The sequence below is a fragment of the Platichthys flesus genome, chromosome 3 (assembly GCF_949316205.1).
Source record: "Platichthys flesus chromosome 3, fPlaFle2.1, whole genome shotgun sequence".
Lineage (NCBI taxonomy): Eukaryota > Metazoa > Chordata > Actinopteri > Pleuronectiformes > Pleuronectidae > Platichthys > Platichthys flesus.
Genome location: NC_084947.1, coordinates 8,410,306 through 8,435,747, shown reverse-complemented (window position 1 = coordinate 8,435,747; position 25,442 = coordinate 8,410,306). Strand labels below are relative to the sequence as shown.

General features: G+C 45.0%; 1 protein-coding gene across 1 annotated transcript in view; it reads right to left on the bottom strand.

Annotated features, from left to right (window-relative positions):
• Nucleotides 1-8,216: 8,216 nt before the first annotated feature.
• Nucleotides 8,217-25,442, bottom strand: part of fbxl17 (F-box and leucine-rich repeat protein 17) — a 209,170-nt gene continuing 191,944 nt past the window's right edge. Inside the window, exon 11 of the mRNA XM_062381905.1 lies at nucleotides 8,217-10,320. Within this exon, the coding sequence (XP_062237889.1) occupies nucleotides 10,183-10,320 (138 nt within the window). The 3' untranslated portion in view covers nucleotides 8,217-10,182. The remainder of the gene's footprint in view (nucleotides 10,321-25,442) is intronic.

Here is a 25,442-nt window from a genome sequence, read left to right as displayed (position 1 = left end):
TTCCGCAGCGGATGGAATTTGACATGTCGATTTAAAAACATAAATTCAGTTGTTATTAAAATATTGCATTAAGAAGAGACAGATTTCTTTACTGCAAAAAATGGTTTGGCTGAGTTTACTCAGACTGAGTTTGTTTGCTCCGAACACAAAAATATGGAGAATTCACTATGGGAAAGGATTCACTTTTTATTTTACTTTTTTAATACAAATATTGTTTAAGGTTTCCTAGATTTTCTTAGAGAAAACACAACTTCTACTTCCTATTTCAAGAGAGCAGGAGAATACCTCCCAGGGTCTGGGCCTTTCTTTTGTTCCTTGTTGGTGCAGGACCTTTCAATAAAACCTCTCTGGGAATAGATGTGATGACACAGGTTGTCGGTGTTTAAACCACAGAAATTAATTTCCTGCACAGTGGCTCTACATGTTGTTCATTACGTTACAATGGTGGGAGTTCAACAGGCGGACAAGACCACTGGAATGGTCACGTACATCTGTGGGCACACACACACACACACACACACACACACACGCCCACAGAGTGTATTGTTCAACATGTTTAGTTTTAGAGATAAATTTTCATGAGGTCATTTCTGGCTAAAAATGAACGACATGACAAAGGATAAAAGCTTTTAGAGACGTGCTCGTCAGTCACGTAGCCGACAAGAGGTGTTGACATGACGGCATTTGGTTAATTACACTCAGGACAATAAAAGCATCATAATAGGAGCATGCGTTCACATTCCTATTGAGCTGAGCTATAGAGCTGGTGCTTCTGAGAGCTCTGGAGACGACTAGAGGCGCCCTCAGAAAAGCTTCTCTCTGTCGATCTGCTGCTGCACCGGCCATGAGGGTACAGCTCAGAGAACCGGGCTTTTGACTGGACGCCTGTTTCCTCAAATCCCTGCGCTGGGAACCCGAGGGCAGAGCAAAGGGAAAAAACAGCACATTCCCAAGGAACTTTTGTGGAAGTGACCCTGAGCGAGGCAATTAACACCCGGCCGGTCGGGTAGAACCACTCGGTAAACAACAGTGGGGGAACCTCGGCTCCCGGAGGTGCGAATGTGTGGAAGTCAATGTGCGCGAATCAGGGCGTCTCTGCGAAGCAGTCAAACCAGGCCTGAGCAAATAGAAGCAAATAAATAAACAAAGGCTGCTTTCTCGGAGCCCGACCGCAGCAGAGGAAGCACCGCCATGCTGCGTCGAGGAAAAGATCCCCGCACGCTGTCTAAAGAGCACGGGGGGGGGGAGGGGGGGTGCCGCCTTGGCTCAGACCCTCTGCAAATTCATCCCATTTCGGTTTATTCGAAAACACAATATTCTCATGGCGCCCAGTTGGCTCGCTGCACTGTCATTCGGTTTGACTCCCCGGGCACCAGCACATTAGCCCCTTCGGTCCAGCAATGTTCAGGACATAGCCCATAAAGAACCATTGTAACATGTCTGTGCCTCATTATTACCAGGTCAGTGTACGGAGCCACGCGGGAGAATAGGGCGCCTCGGACGGATTGTTAATTCAACACCTCTCTCATCCGGAGCAGCATTTGTACAGCTGGCCTTTTGAAGGGACTTCAAACTATATACTCCTACACATGTAGACACAAAGATATGCAATGACAACTTCGCACACACCCACACACACACACACAGACACACACACAGTCTAGTCCCTGCTCTGACATCACTCCACACCACTGGTTCCTGCCCAACCTTCAGCGCCCACCTTGGGAAATCACCCAGAGCCTGTCCAGCCACCAGGGCGTGAAATACACACCCCTGGAAAGCAGCCGAGGTGGGTGGAGGTGGGCGGTGAGGGGCCAAGAGGTGGAGAGCAGTAAGTGAGAGCGCGTGAGGTGTGGAGACGGAAAATAAGGGAGGAAAATGCAACCGTTCTGGAGGGAGCAGACGGGGTGTTGATTGGAGGGTTCGGGTGGTGAGAGATGGATTTGAAGAAGGATTAAATGGACACTGGGTTACAGGAGGAGGAGGGGAGAGGGGGAGAGGGGATGCTTTGAAAGGAGGTGTGGGGGTGCACTCTTGGCCTTGAGACTGGGGCTCCGTCACGCCTCACGTCTCTGCTGCGAGCTGCTCGGGCCTGGCTCTCCGGAGGGGAGTCGGCCCAGCCTTTGTTGCAGTGAAGGAGTGGGGAGTGACAAGGCATACCAGCATGTCTGACATGTCAGAGCAGTTGGCCTGGAGACCCTGGACCTGCTCGGGTCTGACGCTGGCCATCTGTAGCTTCAGAACAGGGGCTGGACTATTTTAATTGATGGAAACCGCCCCGGGGAGGAAGTGAGATCACGCTTCAAGGAGAAAACAAAGGGCGGTCGGTGGGTGACTGAATGTGCACCGAGTTCTTCCAACGAGGAAACAGGACCAGCCTGTTGGAGGAACCTTAGCGACAGCTATCAACGGCTGTGGGAATTCTTTCTCCGCTGAGAGACAAATAGAAATTCACATGATCAGATTGGAGTCTTGCTCGAGTCCCCAGTCGGATGTATTCATCCTTATTCCATTTTCTCAAAGAGCTCCCTTTAATGTCACCCAGCAAAGGGAAGTGATGAAATGGAGCAATTATGAATCCATTTGTGCTATTCAGGTGAAACCAGGTGTAAAATTTCCAATCTGTGCACCTGCTGAATCTTCATTTCATTGTGTTCTCTCACCACTGATGCCTGTTAGACGGTAATATCCTAAATATAGACAAAACACAACATGCAATAAATCTATTTAACATCAGGATATTGGCTGATTTGTCCTGTACAGATTTACCCCATATTGCAAAAGCTAACACAAAGTAATCATATGGGAAAAACTGAGCTGCGCTGTAAGAACTGCAATAACCAAAACTGTTCCTCATAAAGAGGAAACATGTTTAATTTGATATCCAATCATTTTATAATAATAGAAGGAAAACAACAGAGCACTCTCATCCAGGATTGGGCGAATTACTTTATTCTTTCTTCAAGAGAGCAGATAGCTGAGTCACATCCCGCCTCATTATGGATTCATTTCCGTTTTCCAAACAGTTTGTGCATATCAATATTCATGAAGCACCTTGAAAAGCATTGGGCGACTCAGAAGTCGGTCAGTGGAGAAACCAATACACCCCCCCCCCCCTCTCTGCAGCTGTGCTGATGGGGGGAGGGGGTTCGTTTATGATGAAAGACTCACTATCCACGACCTTTCCAGTCTAAAACAAAGATTTGCACAATTAACTACTTTTAAATGTCATCCAACTGCCAAATCTGCATATCAACGGCGAGCCTTGCATAGAGATGAGGATGTTTGTAAGAGGAATCATTTTTCTCCTCTCTCCCGCCCCAAAGCCAAATGGAGTCCCTTCCCATTTTATCCAGGAAAGGGAATGTAAATGTCAACACATCTTGTGTGGAGATTCTTCTGTTGCTTATTAACCTTTGCCGTCCGGAAGCTCGGCTGTGCCCCGGCTAAACGCTGCAATTAACTAAAGCTCGAAAGAGGGAGAGACACCGTTTACATGGAGCAATGCAACGGGGGAATCAGGGACTTTATTATCTCCTCCGAAGCCCAAACTCCACACACTGGTTGATATTTTCCCCGAGCAACTGGAATAAGCCCACTGGGAGGATGTCAGAATTCAGTGGATTAACAAATCTCATTTCTGTTTTTCATCTTCATGAGGTTGGACAGGCCAGCTAGTTTAGTTGTGGCCCCCGGTGAGAGGAAAGCCATTATAGGAGAATTCATACTCATAAATCTTCATACATCAAGCTGAGGACTGCCGGGGTCCATCGTGTTCAAGTTCAATTTCCAGATGCAGTGACTGGGAGGAAAATTTGTCTTTGTCTAACCGACGTCCACCGTCTAAAACAAGTAAACGAGCCGGTGAAATTTAAACACACTCCACTGGGGTTCTCCTCGGGGCCCGAGCTGCTCCGGCTCCTCTGGAGTCATGAACACCGACGCTGCGCTCGCCCTCGCTGCTCGGACCCAGTGTCAGTTACAAAGTCAACCCATTAACATCCTCACTGTTCAACGCTCCACTCTCTCTCCACTGCACAATCCACACGAGTCCATAGGCAGGCACGATACCGCAGGTAGCCAGGAAAGCATAATACATCCTCGGTACCCAGGGAGTGGGGTGAGAACAGTATATGATGATGGACAGGAAATATATTTTTTTATTTTTATATGTTGATGGATATTGACGCTCTTAGGGCTCCACAGCCAGATGCAGAAAGAAATGACTGACACAATTTCAGAGAGAAAGGAAAGAAGGAGCGTGCGTACGAGGAGGGCAGGGGTGAGGCCGGGGGAATGCTGGGAGGCGCCAGAGTAAAGTTGACTTAGTGTAGGATGAAGAGGAGGAAGAGAAGTTTCAGCAGTGTAGACCCTCCACAGTCAGTCAGTGGGAGCAAGTGAGACGGAGGAGACCCGTCAAACACAAGGGAGGTGCAGGAGGAGAGGCTGGAGACTTGACTGGTCTGGTCTGGCCCGGGTTCTGTCAAAGGTTTTGAAATGATATTTGGGTTTGTGTCAGGTTTGGTCACGTTGGCTGGGAAGTTAACTTGAGCTTTTATGGGCTCAGAACGATTTAGACACAAAAACCAGGACGCCTATTGGGTCCAGGTCAGACTCGGACAGACGACTGAACCCAGAGTCGCACTTTATACCTGAGGCAATGATGACCAACCAAGGTTATGCAGAAAAAACAAGACGTGAAGTTGGCGTCCATAAGATCAAGTTCTGTTACACACCTTACTGTGGGCTCCACCACTGGCTGCTATCAAGTATTCCCCATCAAGCTCTGACATAGTAGATTCTTGTCAGCGCACCAATGCTTAAAGAGCGCGGGCCGCCATGTTTCTAAAGCTCAGCTTGATTGGGAGTACACGCACTGCATCAATTCTCGTGAGGAAGTTCAAAGGAGCCTCTACCTTTTCAGTTGAGGCCATCCGTCAATGTCAGCTATGATTAGGTCTTGAAAAACATTAATTTCTTGGGAAGACTAGACTAACGTCCTTGCAGGACCAACATGGCAAATGTCCTGTATGGTCAGTGTCAATTCTTATCAGCTCCTCATGAAAAATGTAATGACCACATGAATATTTACCAAGTTTAATTACCGCTCTGTATTGCTATTCTGCCGCGTCCAGGACTCTCTCTTCCTTTCCGGAGGGCAGCCTCTCATCGAGGTGCCGGCCGAACGCCTCCCACCACCTTGATGAATATTTTAGAAGTCCAGGGAGCGCGAGCCATTGGTGGAATCCATCTCAACCAGCAGGAGAATCAATGGCGTACACTCACATTTGCAAAGGGCGCTAATTGGCAGCAGCAAAATTCAGCAAACTGCATAATTTACCCAGTAGAGGAGTGGGAGCAGCGTGGTGCAGGAGGATCAGCTCGCTTGTGGCAGAGATATTAAAAAACCTTGTATTCTGAAATCAGGAGGCCTTCAACATGCAGAGGAGACACCGAGCCCAAGGCTGTATCAGTAATGTCTCTGCTCGTCAGGGACACTGAGGTTCGAGCTGTCGCAGGAGGATCTTTCTTCATGGAGAAGCAGCATGGAAAGCCTCTTAACTGAGGGTCGGTCTTTTGACCCCAACTAGGGAGTCTCTTCTCCCTTTACCTTCGTTATGCTGGCACACAATTCAGTATCAGCCACTCTAACGTGCAACCAAGTACAACCTGGAAGACAACTTTCTGTAAACGCCCCCAGAAGGTGGAGGTGGCCGAGGCCAAAACTCTCGTGGGAGCATTTACTCTGATAGGAGGGTGTGGAGGAAGTGAGAGCAGAGAAGGAGGCAGATAGGAAAGTGTGGCTGATACGTCTGTGCAGGTCTCAGAGGAAATTAACCTCGGTGTCCCTCACAGACGTCCAGGTCGGAAAGCGTCTCTGTGGTAAAGATATAACAGTAGAACTTTGGCACACTCCAGGATCAGGTGACGTCTCTCATGAACCCACGGCAATCCGACAGCTACTGAAGATATAATCTGGTTTGTCATGGTGGCCTGGTGTTTGAGGTGTGGTTCGATCGGAGACTTTTTGTTGCAGGTCTCCGTCCTCCCCCTGTTTCTTTCCTGTATCTACACTGTCACCACAGATAGAAGTAAGAGAAATGTTCCAGATTACAAACACATAACAGCTTTAGCCAAACAGCAGCTCCTTCAGAACATTTCAGAGGAAACATGGGTTACACACACACCTCCTCTGTTCTCTTGTGTTGTACCAGCTGCTCGGCTTCAAGCTGCTGTAATGTTTTCATCCCCGTGTTGTGAATGAGACTTGTTAAAACAGTTGGACTTGATACAACTAAGACAATACAATTCAACACAATAGCCCATTACTTTGACAAGTGTAACCTTGTGAAGTTTAAAATGCAGAAACTTTCCGGAAACTTTCCATGGGAATATTAAGCTCTGGAATTTGGGGAATTTGTAGAAAAAAAAATATATTCGCAAATTAAACGCTGAGCAATAAAAACATCATTCAAAACTCTATTTTAGTGTTTTTTACAAGCTTTTTTCTCATCTTATTCTACAGAACAATACCACGTGCACTATCTCATGTGTGGTGACATTTCATCCCAGCCAATGTAGAAGCAAAGGCTGTGTACATTTGCAAATACGATCCAAAGACCTATGTTTAGAATGACACAAAGATCCAGAAGCATATAGTCAATTGCCCAAAGTTTCCTTAGGGCTCAAATCAGCCTATGTCAAAACAAAATTTGTATATATATGTCAGTATATGACAAGGTAAATACAGTTAGTATAAATTACCCACACAATTTGTACTTTATTCCTGTTAATTGCCGTATATTCCCTTTAATGTCCTTGGAAAGTTTCCAGCTTTTAATATTCCCGGAATTTTGCAACCCTAGTTGAGACTGATCCCGAGAGGCATGTTGGGGAAAATGCAAAGAAACTTTTCAATGTCAGGAATTCCAAGAGGATCACAATGTTAGTTTTGATAGGGCGACTGTAGCTCCTAGCACCGGGTTGGGTACATTCAAATGATTGTGCATTATTTATAACATCTAAATCTAAACCACCTGCAGAGAACCAGCTAGAACGTGAAAGTGGATCAGAAGACAAACACAGTCAGTGATGAACACGTCCTTCGTGGCAAAAGGAGACAATAAATGATTCGATGTGAGTGACTTGTCTGTGGCACTTGTTTTGAATCCTGGGTGATGGGCGGGGGCGTAGGACACGTATCAGAATCTGACGTGGAGATAACACATTGGGTCCAACACAGATCTTTGCAATAACGTACCTGTGCCTGACTCCGGCTCCTTATGAATCGGTTTCCTTTTGCAATGACTGATGAGTTAAAAAAACATATATCCTAAATGATATCTGCAGGTAAAGTGTAGTTACAGGAGGAATAATCACCTTAAAGATTTGTTTTTTGTACTGAACGCATCTACATCTGGGATCCATCATATTATCTATTCTCTCGTGCTCGTTGGGAAATAAACAGAAACCTGCCGATACAAATCTGAGCTCCCTTTGCTCTTATTAAGATTAGAGAAAAGAGACATATCTTATCTGTGATTCAAGATGTGTTGACAACAATGGGAATCAGTCTGAGAAGAGGCAACCTATGCGTCCCCTTTGATGCTATCTGCCGTGTTTGATCGGCAGACATGAAACAACACAAACACACCCGGCAGTAAAAACAGACACTTGAAAGACACAATGTTGTCAGAGAGTGAGGACCCACCGAGTGGCGGCTCTTCAGGCTCGCGGAGGCCTCGGCGTGTTTGACTTGGCAGCGAGCGGATGTCTCCTCGTCCTTTGTCCCAGATGTGAAGCTCCGATGATTGCCACAACTGTAGTGACCTTGACATCACGTTAATGATGATGTGCACCTTAATGAAAGGCTGGTTGTTTTGTCACTGTGCTCAATAGAAAGAAAGACATTATCAATGCATGGGAACGGGTGGAAAACATCTTTATTTCTAACAATACAGAGGCTTCGGAGTAGTGCAATGGAAAACGTGCCGGTCGCCTTATTTGCATTTTTACCTGAGAAAACAGATGTGATCTGTGTTGGATTCAAATTTCAACCGCCAGCATCGTTTGTGCTGAAACGTTGTTACTGTTACAGGAAGTCTGGAAAGATCCTGGAAGAAATATTGAAGCAATCTGAAGAAGCCTTCTGCCGTCCTTGTGAATAATAACCCTGCTTCAGTTCCACACATACAAAAGGAAAAGAGAGGGGAAAAAAAGCTTGTAGTAGTGTTTTATTCATCTTTATGTAAATCCAGTCATTTACGGTTGCCTTAACAAATCAGGAATCGAGTGTGTCAACATCTATGCAGAGAAGAAAAGTGCATGTGGGGATTACAAAAGAACAGAAACAGAACAAAAACAGGCCGAGGGAGAAACTCTCCGTCGGGTAAAGTCTACAAATCCTGACAAGGGTGAAATGAACAAGTTTTTTTTTTTTTTAATTGTCTGAAGTCTCTATATTCTGTAGAAAGTTTACAGTTCTAATCAAACCCTAAGCTCAGTAAACTATTGTTCATATCTGAGTAACAGACTGTGGAGGCCGAGCCCAAATCTGGTTCACACCATAGAAAAATACCCTGGTTATTTGCATTTGAACTGTACACTAATGAGTTTCTATAGGATGGATGAAAAATGGTCGACTCTCCCCCACCAACTTCTATTGGCTCTGGCTCGAGGCCCAGGGCAGTTGTTTTATCTTGTTTTTCCTACACCACTAAGAAAGTTAAAACCATCAACTGCAATGCTACATGACTAATGTTACAAGTATATGCTCAAAACCAATATTAGTCTAACTATATCCTACACAGTATGATTTTATATTTATATGTATATATGTATATAAGGGATCAAATAATGGGGTTTAGGGGAATCTGATAAACGCAGAGCAGATAAACATTTCTCCCGTAAACTCCGGGTTGATTACAGGTTACTAATTCAATTACCAACCAGTTAAGGCAACATTTCCTCCTCCGTGTCGGTCAAGGTGGTTGTGACTCTGATAATTTGACCCAGGGTCTGTGGGTAAAGGCCACATCTCTCTCATTCACTCTGTGGGACTCAAGCTGAAACTCGGTCGGTAACAGGAAGTCGACGCACGGCAGAGAAAGCAGCACGGATCCCGAGTCACACGGATGTTCATTTCAGCGTCACATCATAAATAGCCTCCGTCTCCAGCTGAAAAAATACATATGTTGAGGTTCTCAATGTAAACATGCACTTTTAGATTATAATCAATGCCGTGAGCTACCAGGGCTTTCACTGCTTCTGGCCTGAATATCTCCCCCCCCCCCCCCCCTCCTATACCACAACAGTGTGCATATTGAGTCACAGCAAAGAGCTCTGTCCTTCAAATGGAGCCGTGGCAACAATGTCCATGAATGTGAGTCCACAAGGGCTTCCAACACTGAACTAAACATCCAAGAAAGAGAGGAAGCATTCTAAACGGACAAATCAACATTAGAGATCTCTCCATAATCGGTAAAGTGAAGACCGAGGCCCGGTTTGTCTTCTGGACTGAAGTGTTCCGATGTTTCCACGAGATCTCACAGTCTCTGCTCGGTGTTGTGTAAGCTCAGTGCAGCAGGAGAGTTCAGTCTGGAGGAAGTGAACTGGGTTCTGAAGCACTGGTTCCACTTGGAGGAACAAACCATTCCTTTCTTTCATTCAGAACAATTCTGGTCAACTACTTTCGTGACAGGTTTTTTCCTCACAAGTTCAAAACTTCGCTCATGCTTCTTCACCTCCTCTCCGTCTAAAGGGTCATGGAGGACTTAACATGTGTGAGGCTGAATCCTCACTTAGTGCACTGGTCTGCACCAGTAAGCACTGGGCTCTATCCAAAGACAGTTCACTAGGTTGTTATCTGACCTAAAGGTGACGAGAACTGTACGCACTGACAGGTCGGTGCATATCATCTCAATTATAAAACATGAGGAGGCCCATATCTGATTGAGATATTTAAAATGGGAGATTTGCCTGAAAAGAAACCGGTGATGGACCAGACCTCTGTGTGTGTGTGTGTGTGTGTGTTTGTGTGTGTGTGTGTGTGTGTAGCTACAGGTTCACATGCATGTTTCAACAGTGGATGAGAAGCAAACATTGATGTGCTGCATTTTGTGTCTGTACACAGAAAGGACCTGTGTGTGTGTGTGTGTGTCTGTGTGTGATCCAGCACAGTAGCTACGAAGTGTTCGATGTGTTGGGGCTCCAGCCCATTTGATAAGCTCTTTCCAGGGTTCTCTTGCAGTCCTGCATCACCGTGCTGAACACAATGTGAGGGTACTGGACCACGAGCCTCTCCACAGTCTCCTCGTTCACCTGCAAAAGACACACACACACACACACAACTATGAGAAAACTACGTCCATGTCTCAAATCGGATACTTACTGATACTACAGTTAGTACATCTTGTACACGGTATAGTTACATTGTGACAGAGGGCGAATCAAACACTGAAACATTTCCACATGATACTCGCCCCCCAAAATATCGACTGACTCATGTGCTTGGACTTAAAATCCACATTTTGCTTGCCTCTGTTTGTTTGGCCTGTGTCACACATCATGGAAGTTACACTGCCACCAATTTCACACATTTGAAAATCTGTCTCATTCCACTACAGAGCCCAAACGTTCACTGCAGAGGGTGAGAAGTGTCCAGTATCTCCCAACCTGATCCTCAGAGCACATCGTATGTTGTTCTGAGATCAGTGTTAATGCCAGTCTGCTGTCAGAGTACAGTCAGTGTGAGTATGGAAGTAAAGCATGGAGGTATGCAAATTGAGAGCTGTCTGAGGTCATCAACCCAAATGAGCCTCCTCCGAGTCGACTGTTGTTTTAACACAGATTTGCTCCAGCACCGGAGAGATAGAGACAGATAGATTTTGGTTGATATTGACGACTTTACACACTGAAGTTATCATGATTTGATGAAGTCTACAAGTAAGGCAGGTCATTTCAGAATCTCAGTATGGGATTGATTTTCCAGGGAATCCTCGGTAAATATATATAAAATAGAGAGTGTCACAGAAGTACGGCTTCGACTGTAATAAATACAGATTTTTAAATGACTTAATTTCAACCGAGTAATTTAAACTCTGTCGAGTGTCTCAGCATTGCTCCATGATGCCTCATTAAGATAATCGGAAATGCAGATTTTACCATTAGTGCCCAGTCAAAACGGCACTGTACTAGAATAAAATGAAGAGAAGGCAATTTCTAAAGAGCCCACAGTGAATGCACACACACACACACACACACACACACACACACACACACACACACACACACACACACACACACACACACACACACACACACACACACACACACACACACACACACACACACACACACACACACACACACACACACACACACACACACACACACACACACACACAACTGGACTATGGTGATGGGCTCAGCACCAGAGGACATCTGAGCTCACCGGGCTAATGAGGCCTTCTTGTTCCTCAGAGGGCTCGAGAGACAAGTAGCAAATGGGCTCTCCGGCCCGTCTGTGCCCGTCCGACACTCCATCACTGACAGCCGAGAGTGAGAGAGTCAGAGGATCTGACAAAGAGCAGAGGCAGAGTAACCCTGGAGACCTAGTGGGGTTAACCGCAACCCACCCAGAACCAACCCCTGCCCACCCGCGAGTGTGACACTTTCCAGGGGAAATGATGTATAAACACTCACACACATGTTGAGCACACAGTCATCCGTTGTTGCCAAAGCAGTGACAAAGTGGTTCACACTTTTCCCTGAGTTCACTGCCCTGAGAGCTCTCTGGTTTCTGGAAGAAAAGTCTTGCATGGTGAGAGTTCTTGGAATCGGGGCTGAGGTTATGATCCGTTATCGTTGTTGTTTTTCTGTCAAATTCTTTCTTCCACAATTTTCTCTAAAAGGTGGGAAACAGCAATTTGCTGTCAAGTAAAGAACTCGAGAAAACAGATGGACCACCGATGTTTCTCGGGTCACGGAAGGAAGGAAGATGGAAACTTTGCACAGCACCACTGAATCCAATAGGACTGAAACACAACAACAGCCTGTTAGCGTTACTTCTGATTGCCAACGAAAAACCAGAGGGCTGGAGTGTGTGATGCCAACACACAGAAGCTTGACAGGGGAAAAATGAAAAAACTAGAATCAAATCTCAGGGTGAAGTCTTTCTTATTTTCTTCTGCAGTCTGTTTTTCTGCTCACACGCTGAGAGACACTGTCTGAGAATAATTCTCAGAAGCTCCGTGCTTCAGTTCTTTCTCCGGGGCTGAAGAGAGAGACAACAGAGCCTGGCTTTCTAATTTTAAGTAATTCTCCACCACTAGCACTTAAAAGCTGCTTTAAATCCTCAGGTAAAAGTGGAAATGAGTCAATTCCAGCATTACCGTCAGTGCTGTGATCAAAGATTTGTTGGTAAAGCTGAAGCATTAATAAAACATTGTTTCAGGATATTGCCTTAAAGAATCTACATGATTATTATTGAATAATGAGATTCCCAACTGTCAGATTAGAAAAAAACAAGGAGTTCTATTCCCTCTTTTCATGAGAAGACCAAACGGAAGTGAAGCAGTAATGTTCATTCAGTGAAATAAAACACTTTCATCCTGAAGGTTTATAACACAAGGCATGAAAGAGAATATAACACTCAACAATTTCCTGCAATGTTGTGAATCTCATCCACATTTTCTAAAAGATTTGATAAGATTTAAAAGAAGAGCGTTTCAATCCACGGGTCTATTAGCCTCCAGTAATGAATTTTCAAACAATTTGAGAAGAAATACCGTTAATGTTCAGAAAACTCAGTTAAACTTTGGATTCAAATTTGACTTGAGATATTGACAAGCTGCTGCAACCGCACATCTCTTCTTCCACACCAACAACAGTGGTCTGCCTACAAAGATGGCCGCATGTGGCCTCCATCGAGGACCGAAGCAGGAGAGCAGCTTAACGACGGCCTGTAAAAGCCGTCACTGCGGTGAAGCCTTGAGTTTGTTATGACATACGACTGAGCCTCATTAGCAGATAAAATGACAAAGCCCTGATTGCCTCGTGAACATATTACGCCCCACATTCCTGAAAAGAGAATAAAACACCCCCAGCCCGTTAATCATGGCTTAATTACAATTAAAACCGATCTAAAGAATAGACCTGTCAAACTGATGGGAGGCCATAACATTCATTAATGCTCATTTAGTGCGGCTCCACTTGCTGCGCAAACACGGCTCATGCAAAATGGCTCCCAATCAGAATGCTGAATCATTTCCTAATTGCTGCTCGCGGCAGCACTACATGTTCGAGTCGCAGCAGCATCACTTGGATGGAAATCATTAAAAGACTAACTGCTGCACTGACCTGTGCTGTTGTTGTTGTTGGTAACACTGAGCTGAAAAACAAACCCTGCGTCACATCAGTGTTTTCGTGTTTCTATTTAAACAGGCTGCAATAATGTAATTACTGTCACATAACACGGGTTTGAAATGATTGGGATTCAGACATATGATTACAGCAGAAGCAAAAGGCAAACAAGTAAACAAACTAATTCTACTCTCAATCAAATCCAACTCCATGAACATTTTAAAGTTACAATACAGCAAAAGAAAGTCCTTGTAGCTCGTTCACTGCAGCTACCTGGCACCGACCGGGATGGGCACGGGGACGGTAAGCCCCTCCTCAAGCCACAAGTCCCGCCTACCTTTTAGGCAAAGTGTCCAATCTCGTCAAAGAGCTATTTTTTGGGTCACAATGCGACCAGAGCCACATGCTTCGCACAATCACAGGCACGTCCAGTGTGAATAAATCAAGTAGACATCTCAGCCCAACGAGACCGAACTCCACCCGAAAACAAATATCATTTCATCATATCATATCCGAACTACGCCTCAGGCTCGGGTCGGGAATCCACACTCAATAAAATGACCCTGAAGTCTTTGGTCGATAAATGAATGCTGTTAAACTTTATTTCCGGGCTCCTTTAGCCCAGAGCGCATCAGACTCTCAGTTGGCCGGCTGAGCGGCTAACTGCTAGCTAGCATGGTTTGTCCTTGCAGTCTTGATGTTTTAGGTGTAGCCCACAGACAGTGTAAAACAATAAAGATGTGTCCACCCGGGTGTAATTTTCAAATCACTGCCGACTGAAGCTGGAGCCATTTTACTTTATAAACATGGGGCCAACAGTTTCCCAGGGAGGGACTCACATTCACTCGCACACGCACGTGCACTAACACGAACGTGCGCCCGTACCAAAACAAAGAACAGAGAAGCTCGGATCACAACCAGACATGGAATGTGACTTTGAATGTGACTTCATTCTCTGGTCAGGACGCCATTACTCCACTTTATCTTTACAAAGAAAACAGCGGTTGGCTGCTGTGCCCATGTTAAAAATCTCTTTACTCTTTACTTTATTGGCATCTTTGAAACAACTTGTTGCTGGTGCACAGAAAATCCTGTTGACAGAGGCACACACACGTCATCCATTAACTCTCCTCCGCTGCACCAGTCTGACAACCAGAGGTACTGTACGTCTCCTCAGGTCTAAACACAACAGCCCACTGGGAGAGAAAGCCTTTCCTCGTCGGTCCCCAGAGCTCCCAGCCACAATCCTCCTTCCAGAACACGGCAATCTGCCCTTTGCATGGCTCTGGTATGTCGAATGAGAAGTGATGACATCACCACACCTGCTTGGTATTTGCGGCTCCGAGCTGATGTTGGACACAAAGGTCAGACCGAGCGCTGTGGGTAACTTGCTGGCAGAGACGGGCGTCCTCTGGTTACAACTGCTGGGCCACAGACTTTAAAACGGTGATTCAGCTGTTTCTTCCTGGAGTGAAGTTTTGTTACTGGGCAAAAACTGTGCATAACAATATTTTGTTGCTAAGCAACATAAGCTTAAAAATGCCATCATAAGTCACTGGAGGTTCTGGTGAGTGGAACTGCTCCTGCATCAATGTTTTCTTTTCTGTCCGGATCACTGTACCGTACCAGACGGAACTGTACAGCCCCTCCCCCAAACCTGCTGCCAAGTCTATGATAGAGCAGATCGCTGCCCGCTGATGATTCTAATCTTTGAGAAGCATCTGGGAGCGCAGCCACAGTTATCTGGAGCAAGGCCTATACTTATGATATTTTCCCCCATTTTAACTTCAAAGATGCAGTCCTGTAGATCTAAGTGCGGCGTAATGCGTACTGACGGGTAATGTGCCGTTGTCAGGGTTTGTGAGAGGGCGAGGGGGATAAAGGGAAAACAAAAAAGATGTATGTCTGATACACAGTTCAGCAAAAAGCACCTTTTATTTGAACATGCTGTACAGTAAACATGAAAAGTTTATAGGGTTGTGTGTGTGTGTGTGTGTGTGTGTGTGTGTGTGTGAGTGAGCGCCTGTTGACAACTGCTCCTCAGCCTTAACATGTGACTCAAAGTCCCTGAACTGACCTCTGTTCTCTCCTGGAGAGCTCTTATGGGCTGTAACAGTGAGCTGCCTCATTTTCTTCCTATTTTTTTTTTAAGACTAATCCTCTGATGCAAATGCACTCTATCACCACGTAAAATATACATTTACCGCAAATGCAGGGCCTTCCCCCGGTAAGAAGCACAGTAAAACACGTCGTAAAGATGACTAATGCCGCAGCAGTTCACATTCTCAGTGGGAAAAAGAAGAACAGGGTCGTAAATCGATAATCAGATACACAAACACGGAGATGCATATCATATTAGACTGGCGTGGTGAGAACACCCTCTGAGTGCTCCCAGCAATCAAGGGAGGGAAATGGAATAAAGAGAGAGGGAAAGACTTTAGGAAATAGAAGACTGAGAAAATAGGGCCACCGCTCCGTCAGAATATATCAAAACCCACTGAGTGCCGTATTGAATGTAGCAACAGTGACCCTGAGAAAGAGGCGATAAAACACTGACTGTTCACACTGCAGAGCTGAATTTGAAAAATAATAAACGCGCATGCAAATATCAGGAAACAAAGACATGCTCAGTGATCCTTTCTACATGACTTTAAGTGTTTCAAGAAAAATGGTTCTATTCCTTTTGTATATCTTCAGTGTTTTCCTGAACCTCAGCGCAGGTCTGTGTGTTTCTTCTTTCCTTTTTTCCTTCTCTCATTTTCTTTGGCCATGTGGCATCCATTGCTAGTCCCAGGCCCATAAAGAGAGACAAATACCCCCCGTTCCCTGTCTACTCCCATGTAGAGAGTGTATCAGTCAACCAGTAAATACATTTGGGGTAAAAGTTTAAAAAGCCTATTTAGGCAGCAGAAGAATGCAGTGCATCAGGCCCCAGTAAAAGGCAGCCTGAACAAGCCTGGATTTAAACCAGATTTATAGCCTTCTTTAAACTGCTCAGAGGAAAAGCCCCAGTTGTAAAGTTTCTAAACGAGTGACTGGACAATTGAAAGATAGTTCTCAGGGTCTGATAAGAAGATGAAGGGGCCCTGGATGGAGAAGAAAGAAAACAGCAAATAAGAGGATTTTAGAAGTCGAGCGACAGAAAAGAGGCTGCAACCAACTTATTCCAGAGGATTCAATATTTCTAAATGAACTATCGATGCATTGGCTTGGGAGCTTACGGAATAGACTGCGCTTTACCGAGGAAAAGCCTGTGCTCAAACATTTTGATTTTGTGTCAGAAAGCCGAAAGGCCCCCCCCCAGAGAAATCTGCAGAGCATGCCTCTGAATGTGCTTTTAAAAAACCAGGTCAGGCACCGCTTGCGACAACTAAGGTCTGGTCCCGCTCACACAACCTCATCCCTGCACAATATCAGACAGCGGCAGGGTGTCAGTGCGTGCAAACACACAAACACACACACACACACACACACACACACACACACACACACACACACTCAGAGCAACAGGGGCTCAACTGAACAGGGTCAGAGAGAGAGAGGTTCTGGAGGCCAGGTTTGTAAACCCCACACTCCATCACGCGTGACAAAGGTAACTAAAGGAATGTGGACCAGGCTCAGTCCAATCCCTCTCCCTGCGCCGGCCTTCTTATCTCTGCAGACTGGAGCAAAACATTCCATAACTCAAGAGGCTTAACACAATTTATTTGTTAATATCAGAAAAGAAAACGCAGCTTCATCTTATTTAGGCAGAGGTTACACAGAACTAATTAAGAGAGGAGGCGTATAGTGTCATAGAAAACCAAAAAGCCTCAGAGTTAGATTTAATTTTCTTGTAGCAATCATGCTCATAATTGTCTGTTTTTCTTTTGCAGGAAATACTGTAATAACTGGAAAACACTGCTTGGAAAGAATTATCTGGAATATAAAGAAACTAAATAAACTGAATATTTTGTGCAAGTACGACTCATTTTAATTTAAAAATAAGAAACCGTAAGTTATAATTTATTGTCATACTATAGAATTATTACTGGAACTATGATCAAACACAGGATAGCATCCCATACCATAAGGAATATGATGGTGTAAAGAACAACGATTACCATCATTAATTTATGTTTCTATTTATAAAGGATTTTATAAAGTGCATTACTAAAAACAACATTAAATATATAAGTAGAATAAAGTCAAATTAAAAAATATTAAAAACAAATAGAGGTACATGAAACAATAAAAACATGTGAGGTTGTTACAAGAATAAACAAGATAAAACTTATTTCCACAGGCCGTGCTGTTCTCCCTCTGAGTCTCAATCCCAGTCTGTAGAGTCGGGTCGGGTCAGATGTCGGTCGCTCTGTTGTCGTGGTTCTTGGATCCGTGTCAATATATATGAGGTGTTTCGGGTGATTCGACGTTTCACCACAAGCTTCGCTGAAAGAGATGTGGTTTTTTGAGGCAAGGCAGACACTGAAATGCAAAGTGGTTGGTGGAGGTCGACTGCATTTGGAATTGGGTCTAATTAACCGCTGTGTGTATTCTGGACCAGGTCTGACTGCAGAGGCCTCTTCAGACCGGGCCTCTCTGTACGACCACGTCCATTGATATGAACTGGTTTCATTCAGAATCATCAGAATCAATAATGCATCAGCAGAAGCTCATTAAAGAAACAAAGAGAGTAAGTGGATATAAAGATGAGGATGAAAACCAGGGCTGTTGATCTTCAAGTGGCGAAAAGCACAATGTGGTCAGGTGGGTGATCACACACTTATCTTACAAGTGTTGTGAGAACACTCATTGAGATCATGCATTACCTTGCCCCTTACTTTAACCTTAGCCATCATAAATTAATTCCTAATGCTAATCTTAACCTAACCCTTACCCTTAAATTTAATGATTTACCTTATGTGGACTTGCTTTTTGCCCCCATAAGGAGCACGCCTCCCCAACAATAACCTGACTGTGTAAACAGGATTAGGTCCCCGCAACATGAGTAACACCGAGACCAAACACACACACAGCTCCAGAAACCGTAGGAGCACATTCCAGAGCAGCTTACCAGAGGGTCAGACACACGCAGAATTAATAAGAATCACAACAGAGCTACTGTGTTTAATTTCTTTGCCTCGCATGACTCCCTTGTTCTTCAGAAAACATAAACAACAAGGACGACTCGACTCCACGTCCTTCCAAAGAACGCCATGATACAAAATTCATAGCCACTGGTTTAAGTTACAAGCCAGGCAGTAAGCAGCACCCCCCCCCGTCTCATCAGTAAGCACAGAGCGTGGACACCACCTTCCGCAGAATGAATATCCTGCATTACGGGTTAATTCTGAATATTCAAGTGAGAGCACCGCAATTAAAGTTGAGCTCATCCGTATTTAAAATGTCAACGAAAAAACGGTGTGTACACACATATGAGCCTTTTGTTCTCACTGCCGTCAAATCTTGACAGAATGATGAATCTGTATCTCTGCTCTCAGAAATGAAAAATGTTCCTTTCTTCAAATGTTAACTGAGCAGCCACAGGTCATAGAAACTCTTTTCATGGCCGCAAATCAGCAAAACTTCAGTTTTTTAAGCTTTTACATCCACTGGCAATCAATTCTAAAGCTGGACATCAATCAAAAGCTTAATCGATCCTCCCGAAAAAAATTCCCAGGTTCGTCTGGTTGATTAAATATGTACCGATGTAGCTTTCAGTGAGGGGAGTAACACTGTCATTAGGGTTAAGAAGCTAATTCATCACCAACATGGTCAGACATCTGCAGCTCCAGGATAAAAAGGGCTTGTGACCACCTGATGTCTCTGTCAATGTCTGTGTTAAGAAAAAAAAAAGTTATTGCCCCCCGAAATCAGGATTGGCAAGTCTGAGTGTCCAGGCCCCACTGACTCCTGTCTCCTGTCTGCCCACGACTCCATGAGATTATGTTGACCTCCGTTGTGATGAGTAAACAGCGCTGGATGAGGGGGGAGGAGGAGGGGGATAAAAAGGGGGGAGGATGAAAAACAAAACAGGTGGGGGGGGTGGGGGGGTGGGGGGGGTGGGGGGGACTTGAATGAACTAATTGAATGAACAAGAGATGTGAGCGGCATCCACAAATTCAAACAACCTTGGCTGTCCTTGCTCGGAGGAGGGCGAGGGAGGGCGCGAGGCAGAAACAAAAAGAAGGGTGAGGAACAAAGAGAGGATTAGGTGGAGGGAGGGCAACACAGGTATTTGTGTGTGCAGCCATTTTTTTCTCACAGAGTAATCTCTGCATATAACGTCCAGACTACTGCCGGGGAGTTTGGCCACACATGAAGATCGCAGCGGGAGGTTCTCCGCTCAGACGAGGTGACAACAACACAGGACTCTCAGGAGCAGTCAGGTGAGGGGTGGCACGGCCTGCAGGAGGGAGGAGGTAATGAATAAATTCCACTGTGGAGATCGTGTTTTTGTTTACAGCCCACTGACACCAGCGTCGGCCCCTTATCACCAAAAGCTCTTGACTCTCGCTGTTTTTCAAGTTGACATCTTAGGTAAAGTATTCCATGTGTACGGCTCCTCTTTCTCCCAGTGAGATATTTGTATTCTTTAGGGTTTTTCCAGTTTTCCAGCGTTTGTCAAGTGTTGAGAAACTTGTCCACTCACTCACAGTGACTCTCCTGCTGCACTCTCTCATGGGCTCATTCAGACATTATCCAGAGTTGTTACTAAGGGCCTGGTTGGAAAACTAGACAGAGTTTCTCCTCCCGGCCTCCGAGAAAAATGTCTGTATATCCAGGAGAAGTCGATGTGAGAGCTCAGCAGGGGATCCCCCGCTGGATCACCGCGAGTGAAAGATGCCAGACCAAAGAAAACTAATATATCCTGTTGAAAAAGCGGTGAACATGTGTAGAAAACATCAACAAAGATGTCAAGGGAGTTTGTGGTGATGCGAGCCAACACGGGTGTCTGTGTGTTTTCAAAAAATCAGAGTTAACACGTCACTTCCTGCCTCTTCCTGCTGCAACCGGCTGCTCCACCTCTTACCTGAATAATGTGGAGGATTTGATGCTGCTGTGAACGCGTCTGTGCAGAACCCCCCGCCATATGCATGTGTGGAAGAAAAACTGTGGGTAAACTCCTTAATCACTTCTCTGGATTTTACCCGCAGGTCATGTCTGCAAACGGATTGCGTGAGTGTGTGCGATCCGGCTGAGGTCAGATTACACGTGGGGTTTCTGGTCGCTTTTTTCGTTGAAGGGCAATTGTGAGATTCCCCCTCAGACACTCGGTGAACTCTGTCGGTGTCTCGCTTTGTTTCGCCCTCTCTCCTTCACTGTCCCTCGCCGCTGCCCTTTCGAAACAAGATGAAGGGATGATCAGGAGGCCGCTTCAGTTAAGACCGCCAATCAATACAGCTCTGCTGCGCGCAGGGGGGGGGGGGGGTGAGACTCCCAAGATTACACTGAAAATCACAAATGGCAAATGACTCTTTCAAACTACTTTCTCGACTTTGAACATTCAAGTCTGGCTTTGGTCAAAGCCCTGGAAAATAGGAAGCAGAAGAACCTCCCTCACTTTGTGGTGTACACGCGGCATCTCTCCCCTTAATTCCCCTCCACTTTAAGAGCCTTTAAACGGAGGATCCCTGCCGCTCACAATAACAACACGATAACAGCGCTCATCGAATAAAGTTTTTCTGAACTCCCAAACTCTCATTTCCTAAATGAGAGTTAAAATGCCTCCTAACTCGCCATACTTCATCTTTGTTTTCCTCACTCCAAACCTCCAGGCCCCGAACAATTAGGCCCTTGTTTATGTCTGCAAATTGCTGTGCCGTGCCTATCTGTGTATGGTCCCTGGCAGCTGGATGCACCGGTGGAACGACCATATTGATTGGTGTGTCTGTTCTTTTAACAAGGTCTGTCTGGTTGTTGTATCTGGGGGGTGCCGCGGCGCTCGTACCCGCTCCCCAAACGGCGCTCCACCTCAGTACAGGTAATGGGAGCACACTTCCAAACTGCTTACACAAAACATTTTTTTTTTGCCGCCATTTGTGAAGGGAATAGTCGGCTTTGACTGTTTTGTTTCATTTGATCTAATTTCACTTTTATTTTCGCTTGGTTTGTGTCATTCGCTAAATCATTTTGTATTCCCTCCCTCACGGCCACGTCTTGTGTTACCTTCTCTTTTCCTCCCTCATCTCCTCCATTACGATGATAACTCTTAGTCTCTCCACCAGTCGTCCCTGAAGGGGCCGCTAGCCGTCAGTGTCATTATTTCCCGAGTCAGGCTTCATGCTGACTGCGGGAGTTTGCCTCCCTCTCCGTTTCACAACTTAGAACGCCCATTTGTTTTCTCTCTAATGAAGTAGTGGAAAAGAAGCTGAGAAAAAAAAAAGAAAAAAAAAAGACGGTGGGCTTAAAGAGGAGAAAATCGAGGAGATGGTATAAAAGAGGGCAGGGAAGGAGGAAGACAACGAAAGAAGAGAGAACAGACAAAGAATAAACACAATGAGAGAATAAAGGAGGTAAACGTGTGGAAGCTGTAACAACAGCTCTGGAGAAAACATTCCACTAAGGCTGAATCTTAGTGTATCAAACGTGTAAATCAGCAGGGGATGAATTTTCAGTGAGTGGCCAGGAGGGCATGTTATACAAAACAACAACTCAACTCATAGGAGACATATGAAAACATTGTCAAGATAAAGGGCGCAATGAGTTACCCAGTATTACACTTGGCAGTGCAGTGTGTTTCTGCACGAATCAATAACGCTGACTGCTGGATCCTCGCCCCTGAAACTGGACTTTTTTTTGTTTGCGGTTAGCCAAAAGAGCTTCAAATGTTATAGCGTCAGGATTGGGTGAATTTGTGTGTCTGTGTGTATCTGCCCGGTCCAGTGAGCAGAATGTTGTTACCACAGCGTCAAAGTGTACCCTTCAACTTTGGTTTGAAAATGAGAGTTGACACCGGTGCACTGAGTTTGGACAGCGAAGATCTTAATACATGATTTTCTATTGTGTTCGTGGAAGCGTCTGAATTCCTCTCAACAGACAGGACCCAACATTTCACAGTGAATTTAGCGCGGAGCTGGGTTTTCTATGACACATTCACTGACATATGCGCCACTGACGAGCAAAAAATACTTTGAGAATACTTCAAAAGACTGGCAGAGTGTTTATAGTTTGAAAAAGGACAGAATGAATTGAATTGATTATTTTGGGGTGAGTCTGGATCAATCGCATTCCTTCCCCTGGTCAGAACAGGGTCGCTCGGCCCGGAGGGCAGAGGGCTGTAATCATACGAGGCAGGCGGAGCACGCCATTTGCCCGAGCCTGGAGGGGGGTTCTGATTTCAATGCTTCATTATGAGCTGTGTTAACAGCAAATAACATAAATTCCTGTCGGAGAACACACACTGTAACCCACACAGACACGTTGCATTGGGGCATGTATAAACACCGAGACACAATAAAAATCCTTCAGACAGACGAGCCGAGAGAGGAAGAGGAAAAAAGAGTTGGTGGCACAAACGTACACATCCCAGCCTGTAAAGACCGTATATGGCTCTGCTGCTGAAAAGAGAGTTTAAATAAAAAAGTATTTCTCACAGATCTGTGGTTTATGTTTGTGCTAAGTGGGGAAAAAAAGCCCTTAACTTTTTCATATCTGTTCAAATGCCAGTGGACATACAATTTGGGTTTCTCTGAATGTAAAATGTATACAGTACGGAAGCACGTTTGTGTAAACTGTGACGGAGGAAATCGATCCTTCACACTGCTCCACATGAGGAGAGCCAGCTGGATCCTGTTAACAGTTCTTAAATGAATTCTACACTGTCTAAGTCCTGTGACATTCAGGGAAGCTGTTACATTAAAATTCCCAGCGTTTTGACATCTCCAAACAAATGTACAAGGGCGAGGCTGCGCCGCCGAGGCAGAGAGCTGACTGGGTTTGTCCGCACCGTGTGTCAAGGTCATCACAAGACAGGAGTTGTGTGAGAGTGACGGGGCTGAAACCTAACTCCACATCAGTTAGTGTGGGACGAAGCTTTGAGAGGGAGAGAAGGGAGAAAAGAGGGGAGGGAGAGCGGAAGAAATAAGGGGGCGACCAAAGCTATATTTGTTTTACATAGCCAAATGTATACTGTAGAGTTTACCTGAACATGTGTGGGGCCGAGGGAACGAGGGCCTCAACAGGTCAGGTTGTTTCTGTGGAGTTGTCACATCTAATCTCTGCAACGTTTGTCCAAGCAATGGCGGCTATTTGTTCTAAATCCCTGCAACATACACATCCTGAGCAGAAACCAGCAACGTCCTTGTAAGGGACATATCAACTTGGGTATATTTGTAATGTATTCGTAAAGTCCAAAACACTGTCAACATCACTCTTAGGAAGAAGAACTATCTGCCCTCTGAAGCCAACTGCTCCCCATAGGTGTATATAACCATTTATACAAACATTCAGGGTTGGTACGCAGAGCTGAATACTTCCAGGTCGCAGCTTCAGTTTAACATGACTCAGTCTGCAGTTGGTTGTTGTGTAAATATTAAGATGGTTCCTCAAGTGATCAGATCCTGAGGCCGAACTAAACAAACTGAGGTTGCGACGGGTCGAGCTGACAGCGTTAGACCAATACAAATCTATCAGGCTTGAATCCTATGAAAATACCATTCGAATCTAATTGAGGACGTGTTGTGCAGCAGAGACGTTCTTCCTGGAATCCCCACATGTTTCTATCAAATGATGTAACGTTCAAAACAGGATAAGACCACGGAATTTTTAGCACTGGGCTGCAGAAAGAAAAAAACACTGTTCTTCTCATTGTAAATTAAAGGTATGGGGTAAAACACGTTTTAATTGATTTGTCAATATGAAGAAGACATTCTGTGACGGAGAGAAACCCAAACTTAAGCAATTTAGCACAAGACTTTCATTATGAGCAGACCTTGTGGAATTGAGACTTATACCCCCGGCTTGTCCGTTTTCCCAGAACTGCATTAAGTGCAGAGATGAGATTAGTTTGCCCTCAGATTGAATTGGACATGCCTCTGGATTTGACTGCTGTGATACACAAATAAACCATGATACGACGAGGCCCGAGGCTGAAATGTCAAACGCAAACCAGAAATAACTAAAAAAAATCAAGAACAAATTGAATGATCTGAAAACAATTCCGTAAAGTAGAGATTTGACTCATTTAAGAGATGCGGTGATCCAAATATTATACAAGAGCATTGGAACCCGACATTTTTTTTTAACAAGCAGAGGTCAAAACACAAATTACCGTGAAAATACACTCAAAATGTGGTGTGTAATTCGATCAGATTTCTTTGACTTGTGAATTTGAAAGCACTTGACTCCCTCAAGCAAAGCGAGGACGTGTGGGAGCAGCGAGACCAAGAAGCTGAAACAAGTGAAAGAGTCACCAGTTCAAATCAGGCAACAGCCAATCGTAATAAAAAAGAGCCTCTAAAGCTGCTTTCAGACACGCCCTGAACTCTGGACATCTCCTGAGACCGTCCATGAGGCTGTACTTCAGAGCACAAATGTCTGAGTCAGTTGCTTGTGACATTTCCTGCCAGCCCTCAAGTACAATGTCCCAGTCCCAGTGAGCCCATGTGACAATACGGCAGTGGGCGTGTTGGTGACATTCCTAACACATAAACTAAAAGAATACAAATACCTCAGGATGGAAAAGAGGGGCCATACTCGGAAAAGACGCTGACGGACATGTATACTTTGAAAGACGACATGATTTGGGATAAAGGCCATCATAGGTGTCTCCAGCAGCTTTCTTCTTGTGTGAAAGAAACTCTGTCCAGAAAATATAATCTGCTCATTTACCGGAGTTTGCCCTGTGGGTCTTTAAATGGCATTTCGGGGAGAGGAGCGTCAGCCACAGTAAATCCACCAATTTACTGCTTAATTCAACTGCTACCCCAAATCATTTAAAAAACAAATTCAAATTGGATAAACAGAAACATGGAGGCGAGCACGGGGAGCTGCAGGGTTGGAGGGATGAAGAGAAGAAGTGAGCTCAGAGGAGGAGGAGTGGAGCAGGAGGCAGAGCATGGTCACTGCTGCCCCTCGGCTGACTTGTGTATAACCAC